The 25,693-nt window shown below is 35.5% G+C and overlaps 1 protein-coding gene across 1 annotated transcript; it reads left to right on the top strand.

Annotated features, from left to right (window-relative positions):
- LOC117411176 (sushi, von Willebrand factor type A, EGF and pentraxin domain-containing protein 1-like) lies at positions 1-25,693 on the top strand. The gene is made up of 35 exons (XM_059031358.1): positions 1-81; positions 435-513; positions 657-1,043; positions 1,213-1,320; positions 1,437-1,622; positions 1,941-2,126; positions 2,241-2,426; positions 2,635-2,742; positions 3,133-3,154; positions 3,594-3,607; positions 6,130-6,238; positions 6,429-6,450; positions 10,800-10,881; positions 11,286-11,678; positions 12,047-12,154; positions 12,455-12,640; positions 14,059-14,244; positions 14,795-14,980; positions 15,060-15,245; positions 15,408-15,593; positions 16,199-16,384; positions 16,525-16,710; positions 18,252-18,437; positions 18,602-18,787; positions 19,381-19,566; positions 19,816-20,001; positions 20,091-20,276; positions 20,437-20,622; positions 21,911-22,096; positions 22,679-22,864; positions 23,146-23,331; positions 23,780-23,902; positions 24,089-24,116; positions 24,358-24,418; positions 25,272-25,693. Exons 1-34 carry the CDS (start codon positions 79-81, stop codon positions 24,407-24,409), a joined length of 5,172 nt encoding a protein of 1,723 aa, XP_058887341.1. The 5' UTR covers positions 1-78; the 3' UTR covers positions 24,410-24,418; positions 25,272-25,693.

Here is a 25,693-nt window from a genome sequence, read left to right as displayed (position 1 = left end):
GTATGAGATTTGCCAGCTAGAACAAAGTTTAAGAATTCTACTACCTTGAATTAAGAACCGCAGACTTATCAATTCACAATGGTAAGTAAGTCTTAATATAGAAAAATATTGTAAACATATTAACATTTAGAGAGCTTATGAAAATACAATTGTTAGGTTGTTTGCATTGTTCTTTTTCAGTGATGTTTGCATTCTTAAAAACATATTCTAAATATAATATTACACAATTTTGACTTCTTGTAAGAATTGTATGTACAAACTAGATTTGACTAAACACCAGAACTGAATACAGTGATACTTACAAAATAAGTAAAAGTGATATTTTGAGTTTCTTTAAATATAATAATATTATACCAATAGTTATGTTATTATTAATTGTGCTTTTTAAAGAATTATCACCTTTTTTATTGTCATTTTTTAATGGTTGTCAATAGGTTGTGACTGATGGAAAATGTTTAAAACAGATTCCCAAGACCTTGGTTCGCCTGTGTTTATTGAGCCTTATTTGTTATGGTAAGCAGATATTTATTCATTGATTAATTTCCATAGCAAAGTGTGGTTAGGGCTATGGAGCTGCGATATATGCGTGAAATCCTTTGCTGGATTGTTACAAAGAACTGCTGATTTAATATCTGTATCATAATTTCTTCTTTCAGAACTTACCATGCTGAAATGTGTTGAAGGGTGGACATATCACTACTCTTCTGATAAAATGAATTGGCAAAATGCAAGGAAATGGTGCCAAGACCACTACACTGATATGGTTGCAATCCAGAACCAGGAAGAAAATGTCTATCTCAATGAGGTTATTCCACATGTCCGTGGATATTACTGGATTGGGATTAGGAAAATAAATGAAACCTGGACCTGGGTGGGAACCAACCAAACACTCAGTGAAGAAGCAGAGAACTGGGCTGAAAATGAACCCAATAATGGTAAAAGCACTGAGGATTGTGTAGAGATTTATATAAAAAGAGACAAGGAGTCTGGAAAATGGAATGATGAAACTTGTATGAAACAGAAAACTGCATTGTGCTATACAGGTAAGGCGATGGTGCAAAACTGTTTAACACAGTAAATTATTATGTTTTCCCATTTTCTAAATACAGATTGCTGTATTCTACAAGATACATTTGCAAATATGAGTTCCATGTCATGATGTATACAAAAACTATCAATACACTATAGTAAACTGTTGTTATTCTCTTGCAGCTTCTTGCCATGCATCTTCATGCAGTGGCCATAGTGCATGTATAGAAACGATTAATAATTACACTTGCAAGTGTCATGAAGGATTCTATGGACCCAAATGTGAAAACGGTACATTCATTTTAATGTTTTTTGCCATTATATTATTGTGGTTTGGGATTTATTTAAATAGTTATTTCAATATAATACATTGTGCTTTACATTCAAGCTTTCCTTATCTGTTCTAGTTGTGGACTGTGCCGCTATGGAGAAACCTCAAAAAGGGTTTATTGATTGCTCTCATCCTTTTGGAATTTTTTCTTATAACTCTGCCTGTGACTTCAGCTGTGAAGCGGGATACAAATTAAATGGCTCAGACAGGGTCCAGTGCACAGCTTCCAAAGAGTGGACATCGCAGTCTCCTGTATGTGAAGGTAATGCATAGTTTCTATGACTATATTGATGTTTAACTCCTTTGTGTATGTGTATTTTATTTTAGATTACAACAAACAATGTCTTCTTTTTCAGCTCTTGGGTGCAACACTCTTACAGCACCTCTAAGATTAACCCTAATGTTACAAAAACAATTCTGAAAACACAAGTCTTTCCATTACCTGGCATTTCAACCTGCCACTTGATATCAAAAATGACTTGCTTGTTGTAGGTAACAGCAGGATTCACCTGAGCTAAAGAAATAAGAAGTATTAAATTGTGTAGTAGTATTTTCAGCACATATTTTCTTTTCCTCTCAGCTATTAAATGTGAAAGCCTAAAGACAGTTGCCCACAGGGTTTTGAACTGCACCCATCCCATTGAGAGTCTCGTCTACAACTCAACCTGCCTGCTCAGCTGCGAGGAAGGGTTTGTGTTAAACACCACAGGAAGTCTTCAGTGTACAGCTTCTGGGAAGTGGAGTGCAGAAACACCAACCTGTAAAGGTAAACCCCACGCCTACTTCACATGCCTTCCGCTGGCTGAAAAGTTATGTGATGATCAGGACAGGATATACAGGCAGGATTGTATTCATTATATTTTCTGCTCTATGTTTACAGCTGTAACATGTAATCCACTGACAGTGCTGAAGAAAGACTTCATGAACTGCTCTCATCCATTTGAGCACTTTGGTTACAAGTCAAAATGTTCCTTTTACTGTCCAGAAGGACATTTGAGTGGATCAAGTACTTTGGAGTGCAACTCTTCTGGGAAGTGGACAGCAGAAATACCAATATGCAAAGAAGGTAATGCTTTACAAACGGCATTCAGAATGAATCTACTGTACTGCTAAATTATTATTATTATTATTATTATTATTATTATTATTATTATTGTTTGTTTATTTAGCAGACGCCTTTATCCAAGGCGACTTACAGAGACTAAATGAGTGATATTGTAAAGTTAGTTCTGCCTATACACATTATTCAGTATTGTATTCTGTTTTAAACACAGATTCCAACACCTTGAAAGATTACAGAAACATCGGCCTGGCTGCTGCGTCAGCTTGTCTCTTATCTGGGCTGAGTTTCATAATATGGCTTATAAGGCGACTTCGGAAAAGTAAGACACATTTTTGTTTTTTCTCAAGGGATAAATTAATTAAAAAAAAAAAACACCACAGGTTTATTCATCATATATAACCTGCTATTGTTATAGCATTTACAATTTCTTCTGAAAAGTGTTTTAGTGTTTTAATAAGGGAGGTGTTTTAAATATAACATAAAAAGCAGAAATGTGTAGCGGTATCAATGTTAAGCAAGATAGAATTCACTAGGTTATGTTACAATTTAGCTGCATCCTGCCTGTGTATTTAACAGAAACAACTTGTTTTCATTCTTTGATGCGTAAGAGACGTATGAGGACTTTGGATTTCAGTTTTATTAATACATAGTTTTAACTAGTTTAAAAATTCTTCTATTAAACTTTTCTAATATTTGTCTCTATTTCCAGATAAGAAATTTGATATGGAAAGGTAAGTTCAATTTTAAAATATAATCTAACTTTCCATATTTGTATAGCTCTGTTAAATGTGGAACATGCAATTGTTAAGCTTGTTCATATGTATTATGAATATATAGTGTACTCTGTTACATTAAATTACATTATAAGCCTGCATGTAGATCTTCCTGTTTACTTTGCAAAAATGCAGTATAAGTGATAACTATTGAGACAATTGAGAACTTCAACAGTTGGACATAAAGATTATCTAATTTATGTCTGAATTCAATTAAGATGAATATTTAGATTAGCATTGAACAGTATAATGCCTCACCAGCCACAGGGGCTAGCTGCAGATGAAAATATGCCTTTCTTTCAAATTAGCCATTCCAGAATGGTAATTTACTATAGCTGGTTATGTTGTCTACAAAAAAAAAACATTTCTATTTACATTTGCTTGTTTATTTTTACAGGTGTGCAGAACAATGAACATCGATAAGTAACCTTACCTAACAACAGTGCTGGCATCTGTAAATTGTGAAAACAACACATGAAATGAGAAAATACTCGACTTCAGTAATTTGATGATTATATGGAGCTGCTTCATATTATTTAGCACTGTGTGCTCAAGAAAATGACGTATGTTACTTAAAGAAATCTGAAAACATGGCATTAGATTATCTACTGTTTTGAATATTGCAATATCTGTATAAATGTAACCAAACATCATATTGTATCTTAATAGTAATTTCTTTTGTATTGTTCATTATTTATTTGTAAGACTATTTGTATATATTGTAACAATGATATGTAAATTCTTTGATCGGTATTGTAAAAAATAAGTTAAACGTGTGATTTGTGAACCAAAATAAAATGTATTTTTTTTTTACTGATTCAGTTTACTTCTATCTATGTACAGCTGGGCCTGCAACACATTATGTAAATGTTAACTTTTAGTTACACATTTATAACAATATATGTAATAAGCACACTCTGAGTTTAGTGTTCACTTGAGGAGGTTAATTAACAAATATAAACAACTAACATGTGTAATAGTAAAGTTGATAGGAAAAGCCCAAAATAGCTACTGGACTTTAGTTATTAAGGCTGCTTTTCAAACGCCCCCTGCTCATTGTAGCGTTCCTTGATTTTTGTTTTTGAGTCGTTCATTTTCAGTCTGATTTTCTCACTTACATTGTCACCAGTGCACTGGTCTGTCCCTTTCAGTCACTCAGCCAAGCAGCATCACAATAGCCGTATTTCAGGCAATCAGCCTCTCAGAGTAATATCATCCTATCAGGGTGCCATCACAGATGCTGAAGATAGATTGCAGGTACAACTTGCCCACAGTTTTATAATAACAAGATGTGCGGTGGTGTTATCTTTTACTTTTTTTCCAACAGAGGAAGTTGTGCTTGAAGTAATAGGGTGTGTTTTTACAGCTTTGTTTCTTAGAAGCGATATAAAGAACACATTCCCTGGGTCATGAAAAGTACTATGGTTGACCTTGAGCACATCAGTGGTAGATTAGAAGTTAAGGATCCATGTGCAAGCAGTTTGAGTCACTCCAGGCAATCTGTAGAAAAGCACAGGTTGGCATTAAGAACTGTACAGTAAAACCTGGAATGACTGAAACCACGAAACAATGGCATTCCTGTGCATCAACTGATTTAGAAAAGCATACAACATTAGGTGGAATCTGATTAATGATTTTTATACCAATAAAATTAATTTGTGCAGTACTGTAACTTACACAGATATGAATTCAGTCAGGAAAAGAAATTGAATGTTCTATTAAAAAAATAAAGAAACAGAAACATTAGATTTAAGTTGAGCAATGCAATGACATGTAATGATTGGTTTTAAACAGTATATAAATCGTTTGGTTTAGGAACATAGTGGTGTTCAGAATTGTACACATTTTATATAACACACTGTATGTCAAACTTGTGTGCTTCTAAATCAAGCGAGTAATTGCATTGTAATAACTGATTGTTTTGTTCTTCATCAGCTCAGTGCAACCAGTCTACATGCAGCGGTCATGGTAAATGTACAGAAATTATTAATAATTACACCTGCATTTGTGAGAAGGGAAGCACTGTCAAAATGGTAGACTTGACTCACTATTTTAAAACACATACATTACACTTCAGAGCATTTCATTTCAACAGTCCGCCGTTATTTTCGTACAAAAGTTGCCAGAATTTAAAAGATAAATTGGTCAGATCAGATTCATTTATTCCCCCGAAACAATTTTTTCAACCGAAACCAGGACTTTATGATGTGGGGCAATGTGCACAGTGTGGTAATATGATACGGGCTGATACACGTTCGCACCCTAGAACGGATAATGTATTTTTGATAAAGAGTAGGATTACATGTACATCAACACATGTCGTATATCTTTTAAAATGTCCTTGTAGTTGGGGCTATGTAGGTAAACAAGCAGACAACTAAAAACTAGAATTAGTGAGGACAAAAGTGCAATTAGGCGTAAAGACAAAACATTTTCCATTTGTGTTTTTTTTTATTTTTTAGCTGTGAAATTTGAAGACCTATCAAAACAAGGCCAAATCATAATTAACCCTGACAAATTTGCAAATGTTAGTTTCAACTCAACCTGCAAGTCTCAATGTTCAGAAGGTACAAATTAACTAAAACTTAAACAGAAATACTCATTGTATATGTAAAGTATGTGTATCCATACATATTTGAGAATGTGTATGTGTATAGAGATAGATAATCTTATTTTTTAACACCGAAGTCAAATTTGAAGAAAAGAAAGTGTCGCAAAGTTGTTTGATGTTCAATTATCTACTTTATTTTTAACACCTAGATTGTGTGATCCAATGATTTCTTTAATTGTTAGGTCAATTGTTTATGGGTTCATAGAGATATTTAAATATTCATATGTAAACGATAAAGAAACAACCTGAGACAGTTATTAAATATAAATAGTCAAAGAAGATTCATCTTTAATACTTTTTCAACATTCTTATTGTTTTCCAGTTCAAAATGATCATCTAGACTATAGACATCTGACAGTGGCTGTTGTTGGTGCCTCCATTCTTGCAGCCTCTTTGATTATATATTTTTTTGTTGAGATGTCGTATGAAGAGTAAGTACATTGCATTATATTATAATACCAGTGTATTTAGTCATAGAAAAGAACATTATAGCCATACCCCCATGACTTATACAGAGTGACTGTATAAGTTACTCTTACAATATGCATTTTTTTGACAAGCAAATTGTAAATGCTGTTGTTTGATGTTATCTGATATACACTTTTCATTTTTATTTTCAAGAAAAGAAGCATCTTCACGCAAGGTAAGACGATATCTATTCACATACCCTAAATCATAATTTTTTATAAAATGGAAGTTTCTGCCATATTAATTTCTCATTTTCCCTAAACAGACTGCCAGGGATGGAGCTCCCTGATGTAACTCAAAGCAACCTATAAAATATCAACGAAGAAAAAGGTATGTTTCTGTATGCTGGATATCATTTAACTGCATGACTGTTTTAATGATCTAAACTGGAAAAGTTCTAACAAAGTCATCCAATGTATTATTTTCAGTGATGTTAAAGGGGTTGGTATTAAGATCTGAAAATGGTGTCCAGGCTGGTTGTTGAATGATTATCTTATATCCATTTTGAAATGTTTGTTTTACATATTCAAAGAGGCTGTTGCCTTGTAAAAGTGTCCTGTAACAAGGTTGCCTGTTTTTATAACACAGTGCCACCTTGCGAATAAATGCTGCAGTCGTAGCAAAGATATGAAAATGAAAATCAAGTTTAATGCTAATAGTTGTACACAAGTCATGTTGAACATGGCCGAAGCTGTTCAAGAAAACTCATTTGTTTACTTTCAAACTGGCATCCACAGCCTCTATTAACTTTGTTTTTGTTGCTGTCATTTGCATTGATTACAAAATGAATAAATGACAATAACCACATATTACGCATCATTTATTTTATGTAGAATTCCAGTTAAAGGAGCTCAAGAAACCTGAAAAGGGGCATGAATTGATAGTGAGACACCTATACTCTGGATGGCAAAAAAGGAACAGTCTATCATACAAAGAATGCTTCATATTAGTATATTTAGGGTCCTCAAAGTCCCACTGAAAACCCTTCTTCTTCTTCTTCTTTTTTATTCTGGTAGTGGTATTGGTGCCAACAGTTTTGTTAATAGCAAACTTGATATGATTTAAGCTTTAGCAAGCCACATCCTTCTGCTAATGCTGTGTTTTAAGACACTGTTCTCTTGATGCTTATCTAATTTCAACATACTCTGTAACTGCTTTGGCAAATTCAACTACAGCTGGCTAAACAGCTGCTGCAGTACAGAAGTCCATGTTTCTGTTCACTTAATGCTGTTGTGTCTTTTATTGTATATTAACCTGTTTATCTCTTACTGCAACAAGTGCATAAATACATGTATTTTATTTGATATTAAATGTCGGGAATGTTTCAAACGCACAAATATTAACTCTTGTTTCTTACATGAAGGATATGTAGCAGGATTTTGTTTTTATTATTCATTAAAAGAAAACTTTAATTATATATGTAATTGTAGATCAATTTTAAAATAATGTATTTGTACTGTATGTTACTATTAAGTAAAATTCTGTTTGTCATGCAGATTTGGTTCAGTGTTGATTTTCAATCTACCGAACAGTAAAAAAATGAATTAGTACCAGAAGGTGTGATTTACATGCCGTAAATAATAAGGGAAAATCAACAATGTATTTATTGAGCAACAGTTTCTTGGGAGAACCAAAAAAAAAAAAAAAAACTACAAAGGCAAACGGAGCTAAAAAAAAAAAAAAAAAAAAAGTTCCACTGCTTTGAACGTGATGCGTATTTCAATATTTCAACTTTAATTTTCTTAATATGCATGCGAGGAACAAAAGAACACTAGAGGAGACTATTCGGTCCATCAGTGCTCGTCTGGTTCCTAGAAACTGGATAATCTCAAAACTTTGTCAAGTCGGGTCTTCTATAGTCCAATATCAACAACATATCACTAGAGGGGAATTAACATGACACCCGCTGCAATTTAATAAAAAGATGCTGACAGAGTGCCCCCTTCGGACCTGCCTCATCAGCAGTGCATTGTTGTGAGAATTTTTACATGCCTCTTAGCTAATCAGAGGACTCGGTTTGGCCACGCAATGTTATAAATTGAAGCATGTTGGGTAGAGCAGGGGGGTAGGTGGAGGAGGGATGAGACTACCTTGACTGTATGTAACTGTGACACTATGCAGTACATAGTAAGACATCACTGATTCATTCAAGTGTTCCTTTATTAGTAAATTAGCATTTATTTCACAATGAAGAACCCACACGTTTGTATTTGCTATTGCTCAGCACTGGAAAAAACATTCCTATTATATATGAATGGTTAAAAATGTTAAATAATGCAAAAGTATTTCTAGTTTTCAAAATAGTGTGGGGGAGTTTTTTTTTTTTTTTTAAGTAATAGGTGCTGTAGAGTACTGCCCCTGCATTTAAAGAAAACTAAGAAAACCGAAAAAAGGCACACTGCCCACAGACAGCTTGCTTGGTGAGTAAACCATTCTGCTCTTCAAATGTACTTTGAACTTTGGAAACAGCTCAGATCTAATTAATAATAATGCAGCTTGAAGAAAAGAATTATTGGATGTGAGTTTTGTCATATTGTGAGGGTGTACCTCTATCATGAGGACAACAGTGCTAAGGAGCACCTGAGATACACCCCTCACTACACAGCCCTTATGTATGACATTCACAACACAGGGCAGGACCTACTGCTACCCATCTCCTCCTTCTTACATGTGCTGTATTGGGCTACTTTTCTTTTTTTTTAGCTGATTGTCATAATGACTCAGTTCCTAACTGCACAAAACAAAGGAAGAGGTACCACCCAAGATTGTTGCAACATGTTATCTATATTTTCGGTAATCTAATTTCTTGACTAGAGCTCGGCAGTTTGGAAATCATCACATTATGACATGAAGACACCAAGTCCACCTGTAAAATTAAAAAGGTTTCTTGTCTTTTAAATTTAGAGATCACACTAATCTCAAGAGAAGTACACAATACAGGCGGGAGGGAATGGGTGGGGGAGGGGGTGAAGGATCTGGGGGCTTGACTGTGGTCAGATGTTATGGGTTTATTGTAATCTGTAGCCTGAATCTAGCCTGTAATGAGACTGAGTTCTGGATTTATTATCTGCAGTTGAATTCATTATATACTGAGGGTAACACTTTATATTGTGTCTCTAATTACTGTGTATTTATATAGTAGTTACTTAGTAAATATATGTGTACTTACACATAATTACAAGGTTATTATGCATAATTACAATGTACTTAATGTGTAAATCTTTTTTCACAATATATGTAAGCACACAATTGTCGCAGAAAGGGTTAGGGTTATTTCATGCAAAAAGAGCTACACAGTAAGTGCATTGTAACTATGCATAATAACAGTGTAATTACGTGTAGCATGTTACCATACTGTGTTCATTGTATGTGGTTATCATGGCTGATAGTCTATGCCAGTTATTTGAGTTTAGTGAGGTATAGGAAAGCAGTCATTTATTCTGCTCTGTATACTATACAGTATCTCTACAGGGATGTCCTGGAACAAAATTTATGCATGTCTCATTTGACTGTGATCTTAAACAATGAAAATACATTTCCTGTCAAAGCTTTCGGATCATCCTGGCACTCCCCCCTGTATCAATGTGTGAAATATACCCCTGCATTTAACTGCTCAAACTGTCTTGAATTACACTGACACTAGCAACTGACATTTATTTAATTTTATTATTTTGTAATTAAGCCCGTTCTAACCAGACAACTGTATTTATATTTACTGTGTCATTACAATATAAAGGCAGTGCAGTAACAGCCAATGGTACCCAATAGTATTTTTAACTAACAATCTTTTGATTGTTTTCACATACAATGCCAAGTCAAAAGTATGTATTTTATGAAGTGAGTCTTAAAGATAAAGCATCAGTGATGATGACATTGGCATTTTGAAATCTTGTGAAAAATTAAGAAAACAGGAAGGTAGTGCACATAAGCAAGAGCTGAACAGGGATACAGCTTCAAACTGAAGAGGCACAAACTCCAGAGTTTAGGAAATGGTAAGCTATATATGTGTCTTAATTCTATATACTGAAGACTGAACTCTTGCATTTTTTATATGTTGTTGCGTATAAACTCCCTCAAGCTTTAACTCATGAGTAGTTTCAAGATTTAAAGTTATTTAAAGATCTATTTTTAAACATTTCAAGGATATAAATCATTATATAAGTTAAAGCTTTCAAAGAAAATCAATATGTTGTGGTGCGCATAATTATCACACATTAAGAAGGTTGATCGTTATTTTTCATTTTTACATAGTGTCTATAAGAAGTGTTTGATTACAGAATGAAATATGTTTAAACAATTAGGTTTTACACTTAACTTCTGATGGATGAAAATGTGTCTCATTGAGGCTGAAAATATCTACAGGTGTGTACTGTAGTTGTTAACTTAAAACGAAGGAGATGTTATGGAATTGGTTTTAATGACATTCAGTCTTGTAATTGTTGAATATAGTAATAAACATGAGATCTCCAAAAAAGTATGATATTATTAACTGTTTTTTTTGTTTTTTTTTTACTTCAATTACAGTTTTTTTACCGGGCAAATTATCCAAGGGGGAAATTAAACTGGCATATAATACAAGCCATTTCTTTGGTTGCCATCAGTTATGGTATGTTTCCGTTCCTGCTTATTTCTCAAAATTTTGAATTGCAAAGCCCTGCTGCTCTCTGCAGGATACTCACATTCTTTCAGAGCCTAAAACAAGCTCAGGTTTCTTTTGTTAGATGCGTTTCTCCTTTCTACAATGCATTTTGAACCCTATTTTGCAGCAAGTGCAAAGACAAGACACATTTGTAAGAGGATGTATTTCTTAGTAGAAGCCTTTCTTTATCTGTTGGCAAGGAATGTATGACTAATGTAAAGCAAGATATTGGATGATTAGTCAGAGGAAAACAAACAATAGAAAAAGTCAACAGAGTACATTTGATAGAAACACAGTAAATAATGCTGCACTTAAACTAATTTGTTTGACTGTAATGGAATGGAATGGAATGCTCTCTTGTTTTGTAACAGAAATTTTATCTGGAAATGGGGGTGTGAATGCCTGGACCTACCATTATAACATTACTCCAAACATGAACTGGGACACAGCTCGACAGTGGTGCAGGGACCACTATACTGATATGGTTGCAATTCAGAATCAAAATGAGATAAAACACCTGAATGATGTCTTACCAAGTAACCCTAACTACTATTGGATTGGTATCAGGAAGATCAATGGCGGGTGGACATGGGTTGGAACTAACATGACCTTAAAGAAAGAAGCTGAAAACTGGGCCCCTGGTGAACCAAACAATAAAGGAAGAGCTCAGGACTGCGTGGAGATTTACATCAAGCGTTCTTCCCATGCTTCAAAATGGAACGACGAAAAGTGTACAAAACAAAAGGGAGCCCTGTGCTTTCAAGGTAATTATATTAGAAAATAGCTGCCGGTTTTAAAACTTGTCTGTGTATCAGTAATATCTGTGTGTCAGCAATATCAAACACAGGCCTATGCTGTTTCTTATACGTTTTGTAACATTAACTACTTTGTTTACTCTGAACAAACTGAACAAACTCCCAAATTCAATAATCAAGTATTTACTCAGAGTTTTTACTCCATTATGGCTACTTCTCCTTTCTGTATTAATTAGAATCAGAATCTAGTTTCTTGGACCCACAGCATGCCACTTAACACCTATATCATCCATAGTCCTAGTTGTCCAATGTCCTCCCTGTTTAATGATATACAGTAACTAGGGCTGGGGCTTGAAGTCAACCCTTTTCTTTATTAGCCTCTTGCACAGCCTCCTCCTGCACTGCCTGGGGGGAATGTATAGAAACAATCGGAAACTATACGTGCCATTGCTACCCGGGATTCAAGGGACCACGCTGTGAATATGGTTAGTTTTTTTATTCATTTCTTGCATCTGATGAATATTAAGATATTAGTATTTGTCTAATGCAGAATTAAATACATGGCTGAAACATGAGAAAGCTAAAGGGGTGAAGCAATCAAAACTGCAACATATTTTGATGGAAGTTTTTTTTTTCAAAAGAAATGACTGGAATATTTTATGTTAACATGTGAGTAACAATGCAAAATAATCAAACAGTATGCAGCAATACAATCAATGTATGATTTTGCACCATTCCTTTGCTGTCCCTTTTTGTAAATATCACCTTGTCTTTTGGAACACAAGCTATGGAATGTGAAAATCTACATCCCCCATACCACGGCACCATGAACTGTAGCCACTTGTTTGGACCATTTCAATTCAACTCATCTTGTGATTTTGGCTGTGACCAAGGCTTTGTGATGGCTGGATCAGGGCTGCTGCAGTGTCAAGCTTCAGGACAGTGGACAACAGACTCACCAACATGCCAAGGTATGGATCTTCAATGAACTCAATGATTTCATTAAACACCAATTATTCATATGACTGTGGAAGGGTAGCCAGTGTTCAAAGCAAGCAAGCAGTAGGAAGAGCAGATTCAGGACTCAGAAATGCGGTTAAGCACTTTTATTTTATTCGAAAATACCAAAAACCAAATACGGATTAAGGGTACTGGCCCTTTAAGCAGGGTCAGCGCCCGGTTGCATTAAACATCTTAAGTATTTCACTTAAGTGTGACGCTTAAGTGTATTTTTTCACTTAGCTAAGGGAAAAACTTAACCACTCTCCTTAGCTAAGGGAAAACAAGTGTGCCTGGAATCTTTAAAGATTTCAACCAATAGGCGAGTAGCTTACTGTACTCTGTAAATCCTGCCTCCATGGCAACGTTTGGGCAGTTAAGTAAAACTACAGTATGGCTGATAAAAAAAAGAAACTTAAACTGGACAGAGGAGGAAAAAAGAATACTTATGCATATAATAACAGGCAAACTGTGTCCGAATTTGACAACTGCCATGAAGCAGAAGAAATGGGCAGAAATAGCTGAATGTGTGAATGCAAGAGATAAAAAAAATGAAATGAATTTTTTGTAGCTTTTTGCATGGTCTGTGTAGGATACTGTGTCTCTCCTAAATATTCCAACGTGGTGCCTGTGTTTCTCCTAATATTCCGACACAGTCCCTGTGTTAAAATGAACACAAAATGTATTGTCCTTAATCACACTCAGTAATGTGTAAAAAAAACAAACACATTATAAGTTGTTTTTAACACAGTTGAGTGCAGAAGGATTTTCAGGGACAGTGAAAATCCTTTCGATATTATGGATGACGAGCAATTAATAAAAAAATTAAAAAAACTATTGATTTGACTAAAGGTTAGCTGTCTTTTTAAATGTCAAGTGGACAATGGTATAAACTGATATTGTCTTGTAGATTTTATAATATATTTTAGAATGCATACATGCTATGAAACCAGGGGGGCAGGTAAGCACTTTGCAATCCTATGCCATTTCTGGAGAGGCAATGCTCTATGAAAACAGGTTTGTGACTCAGTTGAAGACATCCATTAAACAGATATTAGTCCTACAATTAGTTTTGACAGAACCTTATATTATTGGTACAAAATAAATATCTAGTGCCACATAACAGCTGAAATATTGTCATGAGTATAGTGTATTGACTTTTTAACATAAAATATTTTTATATTTTGAATTTATTCTTTATTTTAATTTAAACTTCTAATGCTTATCTGCAACATATGCACCTTGGCTGATTACATGTTATCTGTCAAACACAAAGGTAAAATCGAAATACTCATTGCACTATTGATGTACAATAATCTATGCAGTATAAATTAGTTATACAATATGGATGCTATTGATAGTCCTTATAGTCTTTACATTTTCATTTCAGCTGTAAAATGTGAAGTGCTAAATATCCCCAGTCATGGTTCAATGGACTGTGCGCATCCAATTGAGAAGTTCAGTTATAACTCAGGGTGCTGGTTTGGCTGTGAAGAAGGCTTTCTTCTCAATGGAACAAACTCCACACAGTGTACTTCACAGGGGCGATGGTCTGCACAGACTCCAGCCTGTCAAGGTAAATCACAATCACAACATTTCATTTTGTCAGTTTTATTTAATGTTACATATTCTTCTTGAAACTGACTTTAGTTTCAGCTCTAAAATGCAAGTCATTAAAGACTCCAATCTGAGGTGTGATGAACTGCTCACATCCATTTGGAGACTACAGATTCAACTCGAGCTGTGAGATGGGCTGTGAAGAAGAGTTCATAATGAGGGGTTCAGACAGACTGCAGTGCAATGCCTTTGGACTGTGGACAGAACCCCTGCCCACATGCCATGGTGTTTAAAACTGCCTAATACACTAAGGACTGCATAATAATAATAATAATAATAATAATAATAATAATAATAATAATAATAATAATAATAATAAAACCTATACAGTACCTGTATACTTTTTAATTAAGATTTTGCATGTCCCTCATATTTGACTGCTCCGTTATCTAGAAAATAGTTTCTTTAAATAATATCCAACAGAACTCTGAAACACAGACTTGTGCTATAAAACAACAAACAACATTTAAAAACATATACAGATAATGTTTAAAACATTTTCATTTCAGCTGTAAAATGTGAAGCGCTAAATATCCCCAGTCATGGTTCAATGGACTGTGCGCATCCAATTGAGAAGTTCAGTTATAACTCAGGGTGCTGGTTTGGCTGTGAAGAAGGCTTTCTTCTCAATGGAACAAACTCCACACAGTGTACTTCACAGGGGCGATGGTCTGCACAGACTCCAGTCTGTCAAGGTAAATCACAATCACAACATTTCATTTTGTCAGTGTTATGTATTCTTCTAGAGACACCGACTTTTAAATATTGTTTCAGCTCTAAAATGTGAGTCATTAAAGACTCCAATCCGAGGAGTGATGAACTGCTCACATCCATTTGGAGACTACAGATTCAACTCGAGCTGTGAGATAGACTGTGAAGAAGGGTTCATAATGAGGGGTTCAGACAGACTGCAGTGCAATGCCTCTGGACTGTGGACAGAACCCCTGCCCACATGCCAAGGTGAGCCTTATACAGGTTATAACATTTTCACGTACAACTGCATATTCATTTTAAAACATGTCTATTATATGACTATTAAAAAATGGCACTGTTTTAATCCTAAAATTAAAAATATACGTTTCTAAGTATGAATTCAGCAACACTATTCATTTTATTTTTCAGCTGTAAAATGTGAAGTGCTAAATATCCCCAGTCATGGTTCAATGGACTGTGCGCATCCAATTGAGAAGTTCAGTTATAACTCAGGGTGCTGGTTTGGCTGTGAAGAAGGCTTTCTTCTCAATGGAACAAACTCCACACAGTGTACTTCACAGGGGCGATGGTCTGCACAGACTCCAGCCTGTCAAGGTAATTCTCATTGCATTTCTAAAGTTAGCACTATTACAACACTATCTGTTCAAATGTCATTAGAGATTAATATTGGGTGACGTGTCCTCTCTGGTATAAACTATGATGAATGGATAACTCATCAATGTTACTGCTTAATTTGGCAATCAAGTTTGAGCAACTATGATCCCTGAGTATTGCATCCCAAGAAACTGAATCTTCCTGGTTCATTTACTCCTCTAAAATGTACTTCAATCTCCCTTCTTCACAGCTTTCAAAAATATGAATGCATTTTTTAGGAGCCAAACTTTAAAAAGTAAAGAAATAGAATTGAATGTTAATGAATTGATGACCTAATACCTCCCCCTGGTGGACAAAAGGATGAACATACTGGTTTACATCAGGATTTCAAATACCCTTCCCTTTGCAGCTCAATACCTAACTAATGACAGATGGGGTTGGTAGTCCTTCCTCAAGGGGAATTTTATTTTATTTGTTGAAGCCTGTTTTCAATAGTAAACAATAAAGCTGATGATACTGTCTTCTATGCACGATATATGAAAAATATCCACCTGTGGGGCAGTTTTAACAAAAACCTGGATTGGAATGGACTTATTTTGTTTCAGCTCTAAAATGTGAGACGCTGATGGCTCCAATCCGAGGTGTGATGAACTGCTCACATCCATTTGGAAACTACAGATTCAACTCGAGCTGTGAGATGGGCTGTGAAGAAGGGTTCATAATGAGGGGTTCAGACAGACTGCAGTGCAATGCCTCTGGACTGTGGACAGAACCCCTGCCCACATGCCATGGTGAGTCTTATACAGATAATAACATTTTCATGTACAACTGCATATTCATTTTAAAACATGTCTATTGGCACAGTTTTAATCCTAAAAAACTATAAGTTTCTAAGTATGAATTCAGCAACACTATTCATTTTATTTTTCAGCTGTAAAATGTGAAGTGCTAAATATCCCCAGTCATGGTTCAATGGACTGTGCGCATCCAATTGAGAAGTTCAGTTATAACTCAGGGTGCTGGTTTGGCTGTGAAGAAGGCTTTCTTCTCAATGGAACAAACTCCACACAGTGTACTTCACAGGGGCGATGGTCTGCACAGACTCCAGTCTGTCAAGGTAAATCACAATCACAACATATAATTTTTTTTAAATAGTAATAACATTTTTTTGGATATGCAGTCTGGTTTTCGCGCCAGGCACGGGTGCATTACAGCTGCTTTGCAAGTTTTAAATGATATTGTAACAGCCATTGACAAAAAGCAATTTTGTGCTGCTATTTTTATAGATCTAGCAAAGGCATTTGATTCTGTAGATCACTCGATTCTTTTGAAAAGGTTGGGTGATATCGGTTTTAGTGAACATTCCCTTAGATGGTTTCATAATTACTTTTCTGATCGGGTTCAGTGTGTTAAATCAGATCCATTTGTCTCTCAATATCTTACAGTTAAAAAGGGAGTCCCACAAGGTTCTATTTTGGGTCAGCTCTTTTTTCTATTTATTTAAACAATGTGGTTCAGGTCATAGGTACTTCCTCGATGAACCACCTTTATGCAGATGACACAATTCTTTACTCAGTAGGCTCTTCCGTGTCTTCAGTTGTGTCTGATCTGCAACTTGGTTTTGACAGTATTCAGCAGGCTTTTTCTGATCTGCATCTTCTGCTGAACACTGATAAAACTAAATTTATGATGTTTAATAGAAAAAATGGCAGTAGAATCTGTAACAGTGACCACAAGATTTTAACTCTCAATAAGACTGAATTGGTGCAAATACAACTCACAAATAGGTATTTGGTTGGACAGTGTATTAACTTAATACACATATTGATACTATACAAGCTAAATTCAGATCTAGACATTGGTTTCTATATCGTAACAAGTCTTGTTTTACTCATTCTACCAAGTACACCCTAGTTCAAATGTCTGTCCTTCCCATTTTTGATTATGACAACGTAATTTACAAAATTACTTCTAAAAAGGCTCTTGGAAGGCATGCTGTTCTATATCATTCCACTGTAAGATTTGTGACTGGTGCTCCTTATCACACTCACACTGTGATCTTTACTCCCTGGTTAGCTGGCCTTCTTTATACACGAGATGTCTGACTCACTGGTATTTGTTAATTTACAGAACTTTGCTTGGTAAAACTCCTATTTATTTGCAGAAATTACTACAAATCTCTTTTTCATTTTATTATTTACATTCCAATGAATTGATTAAATTGGTGCCATCTACGGTTGCTACAGCTTTTGTTCGCAACTCATTTCAGTCCGCTGCAGCCAGAGTCTGGAATGCATTGCAACTTAGGCTAAAGTTGCATAGCTTTCTTTCCGTGGAAGCCTTTAGCCATAGGTTAAAATCTTTGCTGACTGATAATTGTGCTTGCTAATTGTGTGATTTTATCAAGTTTTAACTGCTATTGTAAAAAAAAGAAAAAAATGTGAATTCGTATGTTTGTATTTATTTATTTATTTATTTATTTATTTTACTGCTGTAGCGCGAACCTCTTGGCCAGGTCGTTATTGTAAATGAGAATTTGTTCTCAACTGACTCACCTGGCTAAATAAAGGTTAAAAAAAATAAAAGAAATACAATTTTGTCAGTTTTATTTAATTTTAAGTATTCTTTAGAGACACCGACTTTTAAATATTGTTTCAGCTCTAAAATGTGAGTCATTAAAGACTCCAATCCGAGGTGTGATGAACTGCTCACATCCATTTGGAGACTACAGATTCAACTCGAGCTGTGAGATAGGCTGTGAAGAAGGGTTCATAATGAGGGGTTCAGACAGACTGCAGTGCAATGCCTCTGGACTGTGGACAGAACCCCTGCCCACATGCCAAGGTGAGTCTTATACAGGTTATAACATTTTCACGTACAACTGCATATTCATTTTAAAACATGTCTATTATATATGACTATTAAAAAATTGCACTGTTTTAATCCTAAAATAAAAAATATACAGTTCTAAGTATGAATTCAGCAAAACTATTCATTTTATTTTTCAGCTGTAAAATGTGAAGCGCTAAATATCCCCAGTCATGGTTCAATGGACTGTGCGCATCCAATTGAGAAGTTCAGTTATAACTCAGGGTGCTGGTTTGGCTGTGAAGAAGGCTTTCTTCTCAATGGAACAAACTCCACACAGTGTACTTCACAGGGGCGATGGTCTGCACAGACTCCAGCCTGTCAAGGTAATTCTCATTGCATTTCTAAAGTTAGCACTATACAACACTATCTGTTCAAATGTCATTAGAGATTAATATTGGGTGACGTGTCCTCTCTGGTATAAACTATGATGAATAGATAACTCATCAATGTTACTGGTTAATTTGGCAATCAAGTTTGAGCAACTATGATCCCTGAGTATTGCATCCCAAGAAACTGAATCTTCCTGGTTCATTTACTCCTCTAAAATGTACTTCAATCTCCTTTTTAACAGCTTTCTAAAAATATGAATGCATTTTATAGGATCCTAACTTAAAAGTCAAGAAATAGAATTTAATATTATTGAATTGATGACCTAATACCTCCCCTGGTAAATAAAAGGATGAACATCAGGATTTCAAATACCCTTCGCTTTGCAGCTAGCTCAATAGCTAATTAAAGACAGATGGGGTTGGCAGTCCTTCCTCAAGGGGAATTCTGTTTTATTTGTTGAAGCCTGTTTTCAATAGTAAAAAATAAAGCTGATGATACTGTCTTCTATGTGCTCTATATGAAAAAAATTCACCTGTGGGGCAGTTTGAACAAAAACCTGGATTGGAATGGACTTATTTTGTTTCAGCTCTAAAATGTGAGACGCTGATGGCTCCAATCCGAGGTGTGATGAACTGCTCACATCCATTTGGAGACTACAGATTCAACTCGAGCTGTGAGATAGGCTGTGAAGAAGGGTTCATAATGAGGGGTTCAGACAGACTGCAGTGCAATGCCTCTGGACTGTGGACAGAACCCTTGCCCACATGCCAAGGTGAGTCTAAAACAGCCTAATACACTAAGGACTGCATAATAATAATAATAATAATAAAAACATTTACAGTACCTGTATACTTTTTTATTAAGATTTTGCATGTCCCTCATATTTGACTGCTCCGTTATCTAGAAAATAGTCCCTTTAAATAATATCCAACAGAACTTTGAATCACAGACTTGTGCTATAAAACAACAAACTACATTTAAAAACATATACAGATAATGTTTAAAACATTTTATTTTTCAGCTGTAAAATGTGAAGTGCTAAATATCCCCAGTCATGGTTCAATGGACTGTGCGCATCCAATTGAGAAGTTCAGTTATAACTCAGGGTGCTGGTTTGGCTGTGAAGAAGGCTTTCTTCTCAATGGAACAAACTCCACACAGTGTACTTCACAGGGGCGATGGTCTGCACAGACTCCAGCCTGTCAAGGTAAATCACAATCACAACATTTCAGTTTGTCAGTTTTATTTAATGTTATGTATTCTTCTAGAGACACCGACTTTTAAATATTGTTTCAGCTCTAAAATGTGAGTCATTAAAGACTCCAATCCGAGGTGTGATGAACTGCTCACATCCATTTGGAGACTACAGATTCAACTCGAGCTGCGAGATGGGCTGTGAAGAAGGGTTCATAATGAGGGGTTCCGACAGACTGCAGTGCAATGCCTCTGGACTGTGGACAGAACCCCTGCCCACATGCCAAGGTGAGCCTTATACAGGTTATAACATTTTCACGTACAACTGCATATTCATTTTAAAACATGTCTATTATATATGACTGTTAAAAAATGGTACTGTTTTAATCGTAAATAAATAGAAGTTTCTAAGTATGAATTAAGCAAAACTATTCATTTTATTTTTCAGCTGTAAAATGTGAAGCGCTAAATATCCCCAGTCATGGTTCAATGGACTGTGCGCATCCAATTGAGAAGTTCAGTTATAACTCAGGGTGCTGGTTTGGCTGTGAAGAAGGCTTTCTTCTCAATGGAACAAACTCCACACAGTGTACTTCACAGGGGCGATGGTCTGCACAGACTCCAGTCTGTCAAGGTAAATCACAATCACAACATTTAATTTTGTCAGTTTTATTTAACGTTAAGTATTCTTCTAGAGACACCAACTTTTAAATATTGTTTCAGCTCTAAAATGTGAGTCATTAAAGACTCCAATCCGTGGTGTGATGAACTGCTCACATCCATTTGGAGACTACAGATTCAACTCGAGCTGTGAGATAGGCTGTGAAGAAGGGTTCATAATGAGGGGTTCAGACAGACTGCAGTGCAATGCCTCTGGACTGTGGACAGAACTCCTGCCCACATGCAAAGGTGTTTAAAACTGCCTAATACACTAAGGATTGCATAATAATAATAATAATAATAATAATAATAATAATAATAATAATAATAATAATAATAATAATAATAATATGGGAGATAGTGAAATTGAAGAAGGGAACTATGAAAAAGACCTAGGAGTTTATGTTGACTCAGAAATGTCTTCATCTAGACAATGTGGGGAAGTTACAAAAAAAGGCTAACAAGATGCTTGGATATATTGTGAGAAGTGTTGAATTTAAATCAAGGGAAGTAATGTTAAAACTCTACAATGCATTAGTAAGACCTCACCTAGAATATTGTGTTCAGTTCTGGTCACCTCGTTACAAAAAGGATATTGCTGCTCTAGAAAGAGTGCAAAGAAGAGCAACCAGAATTATCCCGGGTTTAAAAGGCATGTCGTATGCAGACAGGCTAAAAGAATTTAATCTATTCAGTCTTGAACAAAGAAGACTACACGGCGATCTGATTCAAACATTCAAAATCCTTAAAGGTATAGACAATGTCAACCTGGGGGACTTCTTTGACTTGAAAAAAGAAAAAAGGACCAGGGGCCATAAATGGAGATTAGATAAAGGGGCATTCAGAACAGAAAATAGGAGGCACTTTTTTACACAGAGAATTGTGAGGGTCTGGAACCAACTCCCCAGTAATGTTGTTGAAGCTGACACCCTGGGATCCTTCAAGAAGCTGCTTGATGAGATTCTGGGATCAATAAGCTACTAACAACCAAACGAGCAAGATGGGCTGAATGGCCTCCTCTCGTTTGTAAACTTTCTTATGTTCTTATGTTCTTATGTTCTAATAATAATAATACCTATACAGTACCTGTATACTTTTTTATTAAGATTTTGCATGTCCCTCATATTTGACTGCTCCATTATCTAGAAAATAGTTTCTTTAAATATTATCCAACAGAACTTTGAATCACAGACTTGTGCTATAAAACAACAAACAACATTTAAAAACATATACATATAATGTTTAAAACATTTTCATTTCAGCTGTAAAATGTGAAGCGCTAAATATCCCCAGTCATGGTTCAATGGACTGTGCGCATCCAATTGAGAAGTTCAGTTATAACTCAGGGTGCTGGTTTGGCTGTGAAGAAGGCTTTCTTCTCAATGGAACAAACTCCACACAGTGTACTTCACAGGGGCAATGGTCTGCACATACTCCAGCCTGTCAAGGTAATTCTCATTGTATTTCTAAAGTTAGCACTAATACAACACTATCTGTTCAAATGTCATTAGAGATTAATATTGGGTGACGTGTCCTCTCTGGTATAAACTATGATGAATGGATAACTCATCAATGTTACTGCTTAATTTGGCAATCAAGTTTGAGCAACTATGATCCCTGAGTATTGCATCCCAAGAAACGGAATCTTCCTGGTTCATTTACTCCTCTAAAATGTACCTCAATCTCCCTTCTTCACAGCTTTCTAAAAATATGAATGCATTTTATAGGATCCTAACTTAAAAGTCAAGAAATAGAATTTAATATTCTTGAATTGATGACCTAATACCTCCCCTGGTGAATAAAAGGATGAACATACTGGTTTACATCTGGATTTCAATACCTAACTAATGACAGATGAGGTTGGCAGTCCTTCCTCAAGGGGAATTCTGTTTTATTTGTTGAAGCCTGTTTTCAATAGTAAACAAAACGGCCTGTTTTCAACAGTAAAGTATGTGCTCTATATGAAAAAAATCCACCTGTGGGGCAGTTTGAACAAAAACCTGGATTGGAATGGACTTATTTTGTTTCAGCTCTAAAATGTGAGACGCTGATGGCTCCAATTCGAAGTGTGATGAACTGCTCACATCCATTTGGAGAGTACAGATTCAACTCGAGCTGCGAGATGGGCTGTGAAGAAGGGTTCATAATGAGGGGTTCAGACCGATTACAGTGCAATGCCTCTGGACTGTGGACAGAACCCCTGCCCACATGCCAAGGTGAACCTATTGCTTTTTTGGAGAATTGGTTTTAATAGAGGTATCAGTACCTGTACCTTGCTGTCGTTCAAGGAACTTGATAGTATAACAATGACAACCATTCAGATATACTTGGAGTCTCAATTGCATATAAAGATTAAAAAAAAAAACAGTGAATTTAATGACCAATTATTTTGGACTGCTTTACTTATTATTTTTAAGCAGGCTAATGATACTTGCGATTTGTATTGGTACATTTGTCTGTACTGGCCTGATATTTATTTTCTGTGTCATCATTGCAGTTGTAGAATGTCCTCCATTGCCTATATCATCAGCAGTGGAAATGAACTGCTCCCATCCTATTGGACATTTTAGTTTCCTTTCCAGCTGTTACTTTAGCTGTGCGGAAGGGTCGAAGCTTAATGGAACAAACAGACTTCACTGCACCTCTGATGGGCAATGGACTGGAACCGTTCCTTCTTGTGCAGGTATTGATCATTATTATTATTGTTTGTTTATTTAGCAGACGCCTTTATCCAAGGCGACTTACAGAGACTAGGGTGTGTAAACTATGCATCAGCTGCAGAGTCACTTACAATTACATCTCACCCGAAAGACGGAGCACAAGGAGGGTAAGTGACTTGCTCAGGGTCACGCAATGAGTCAGTGGCTGAGGTGGGATTTGAACTGGGAACCTCCTGGTTACAAGCCCTTTTCTTTAACCACTGGACCACACAGCCTCCTCATATCTGAATCGAACCTACTATATTACTACAAAATATATATTTTTTTTGCAAATCATACATTAAATAAGATTTCTCTCTGCTTATTCCTCTGTTATTGGCATTGATTTTTTCACTTTTTTGTTGTCAGTTCTAGCTACAACATGCATGGCAGTTTCAAAGTAATTATTTTCATTCTTGCTTTTAATTTAAGCACTGGTGATGTCTACTGGAATGGCCATGTTACTGTACACTGGTGTGGGCTCAGGAGCTGCAGTCTCACTGCTTCTTCTTGGTGGAATTGTGTTTCTGATTGTAAAACGTCTCACCAGGGAAAGTAAGGAAATATCCATCCTCATGCGTTTTATATTTATTTGAATCTCTACAGTCTGTCTTCAAATTAATACAGTATATATAACAGGCATTTTACTCTATGCTTTTTTTTGGCAAACTATTATTCATTTCTATGTTTCTGATTAACTAATTAACTAGTGTTCTAATGTTTTTTTTCATTTCCATTTAGGTGACAAACAAAGACTTTGTCCTGAAGGGTAAGATTTCTTCCATGTTATTCTTTTGTTGGAGTGTTAACATGGGGGGCACTGAGTCCATCATCATAACGTTTCTGGATAGCTCCTGATTCTCCAGTGGTCTGGGTTAGCTGTTAAATGGATGGCTTACAAAAAGTTTAAAGTTGATTTTTTTTTTTTTTTTAGAAAACACACTTCCATGCTGATATTTAAATAATAAAATATTAGATCTTCTAACATTTTACACTTTTTTGTATAACAGGAATAGTTCTGTTTTGGGAGAATGTGCAAATCCTGCATATGATGGAATCTAAGACCCCCAGGTAGGCAGCCCTTAATGAAATAAAGAAATGCTACATACTTCCACTGAAAAATTACAAATTATAATCACTTTTTGTTCTCTTCTTGTTTTCTAGTGGCACTGTGAATGTTTTAGGCAGCTAGAAGACAATTTGACTGTGTATTCCCTGCTTTGTTATTATTATTATTATTATTATTTATTTTTTAGCAGACAGGGCGACTTACAATTGTTACAAGATATCACATTATACATTATTTTACATTATACAGATATTACATTATTTTACATACAATTTCCCATTTTTACAGTTGGGTTTTTTACTGGAGCAATCTAGGTAAAGTACCTTGCTCAAGGGTACAACAGCAGTGTCCCCCACTGGGGATTGAACCCACAACCCTCCGGTCAAGAGTCCAGAGCCCTAACCACTACTCCACACTGTTTGTGAGAGAGAAAGCTGGAGTGGCTGGTTTTAAAATATGACACTCCGTATGTGCGTACTGTAATGAACTTATATAACAATGTTGAGAGTTCTAGTGCTGAAAAACTTTGTCAAATTTAAAGATACAGCTTTTTTAATACTTTGTTTTTACTGGAGCATTCATCATTCAGCTGGACTAGATATTTGCTATTTCAGGTCCCCTGTCTAGCTTTGGCTTAGTTAAACCAAAGAAGTGTCCCACAGTGAATCCAAAACACACATAACCTTTGTAATAATACATTTTTAAAACAAATTCTAATATACAATGGTTCTTTCTTGATAAATTAAATTGTCTACCTACCGTTACTTGATCATTTGTCCAGGTGTTTATACTAATGTTACAGTATGTTTCCCAAATTATCTGTTTTTAATCTAAGATTTTTTTTTTTTTATCCAGGAAACACATTGACCCAAATTAGCCTCCCATGCAGGTCAGATCATCTCAAATTAATTGGAGGGGGGAAGCTGCTATATTAAAGACCCAGCATTTTAGGCAGCAGCAGGCCTACCCTGCCTTTCCTAGTGGGTGCTACTGTTGAGCAAGTATTTACAACAAGTGAAATTGAAGAATAAGTTACAGAAGCCCCATATATGAGCTTCACAATATATGCATTCTGCTTTTCTACCCAAAAAAAGTCTAGGAATAAAGGCATATTCATATTATGATGTCAAAATGAATTTTTGCTCTCTATGTTTTATGTTGCAATCATTTTCCGTGAACATTTAAACATGTGATTTTATTTAACTGAATCCCTTTGTTTTATTGTTCTTGTCTACTTATTTTCACTGCATGTCAATATTAAATTCTTTTTAATATGA

This window comes from Acipenser ruthenus, chromosome 10 (assembly GCF_902713425.1).
Source record: "Acipenser ruthenus chromosome 10, fAciRut3.2 maternal haplotype, whole genome shotgun sequence".
NCBI lineage: Eukaryota > Metazoa > Chordata > Actinopteri > Acipenseriformes > Acipenseridae > Acipenser > Acipenser ruthenus.
Note: the sequence above shows the minus strand (reverse complement) of the source record. Positions and strands in the feature narration are given on the sequence as shown.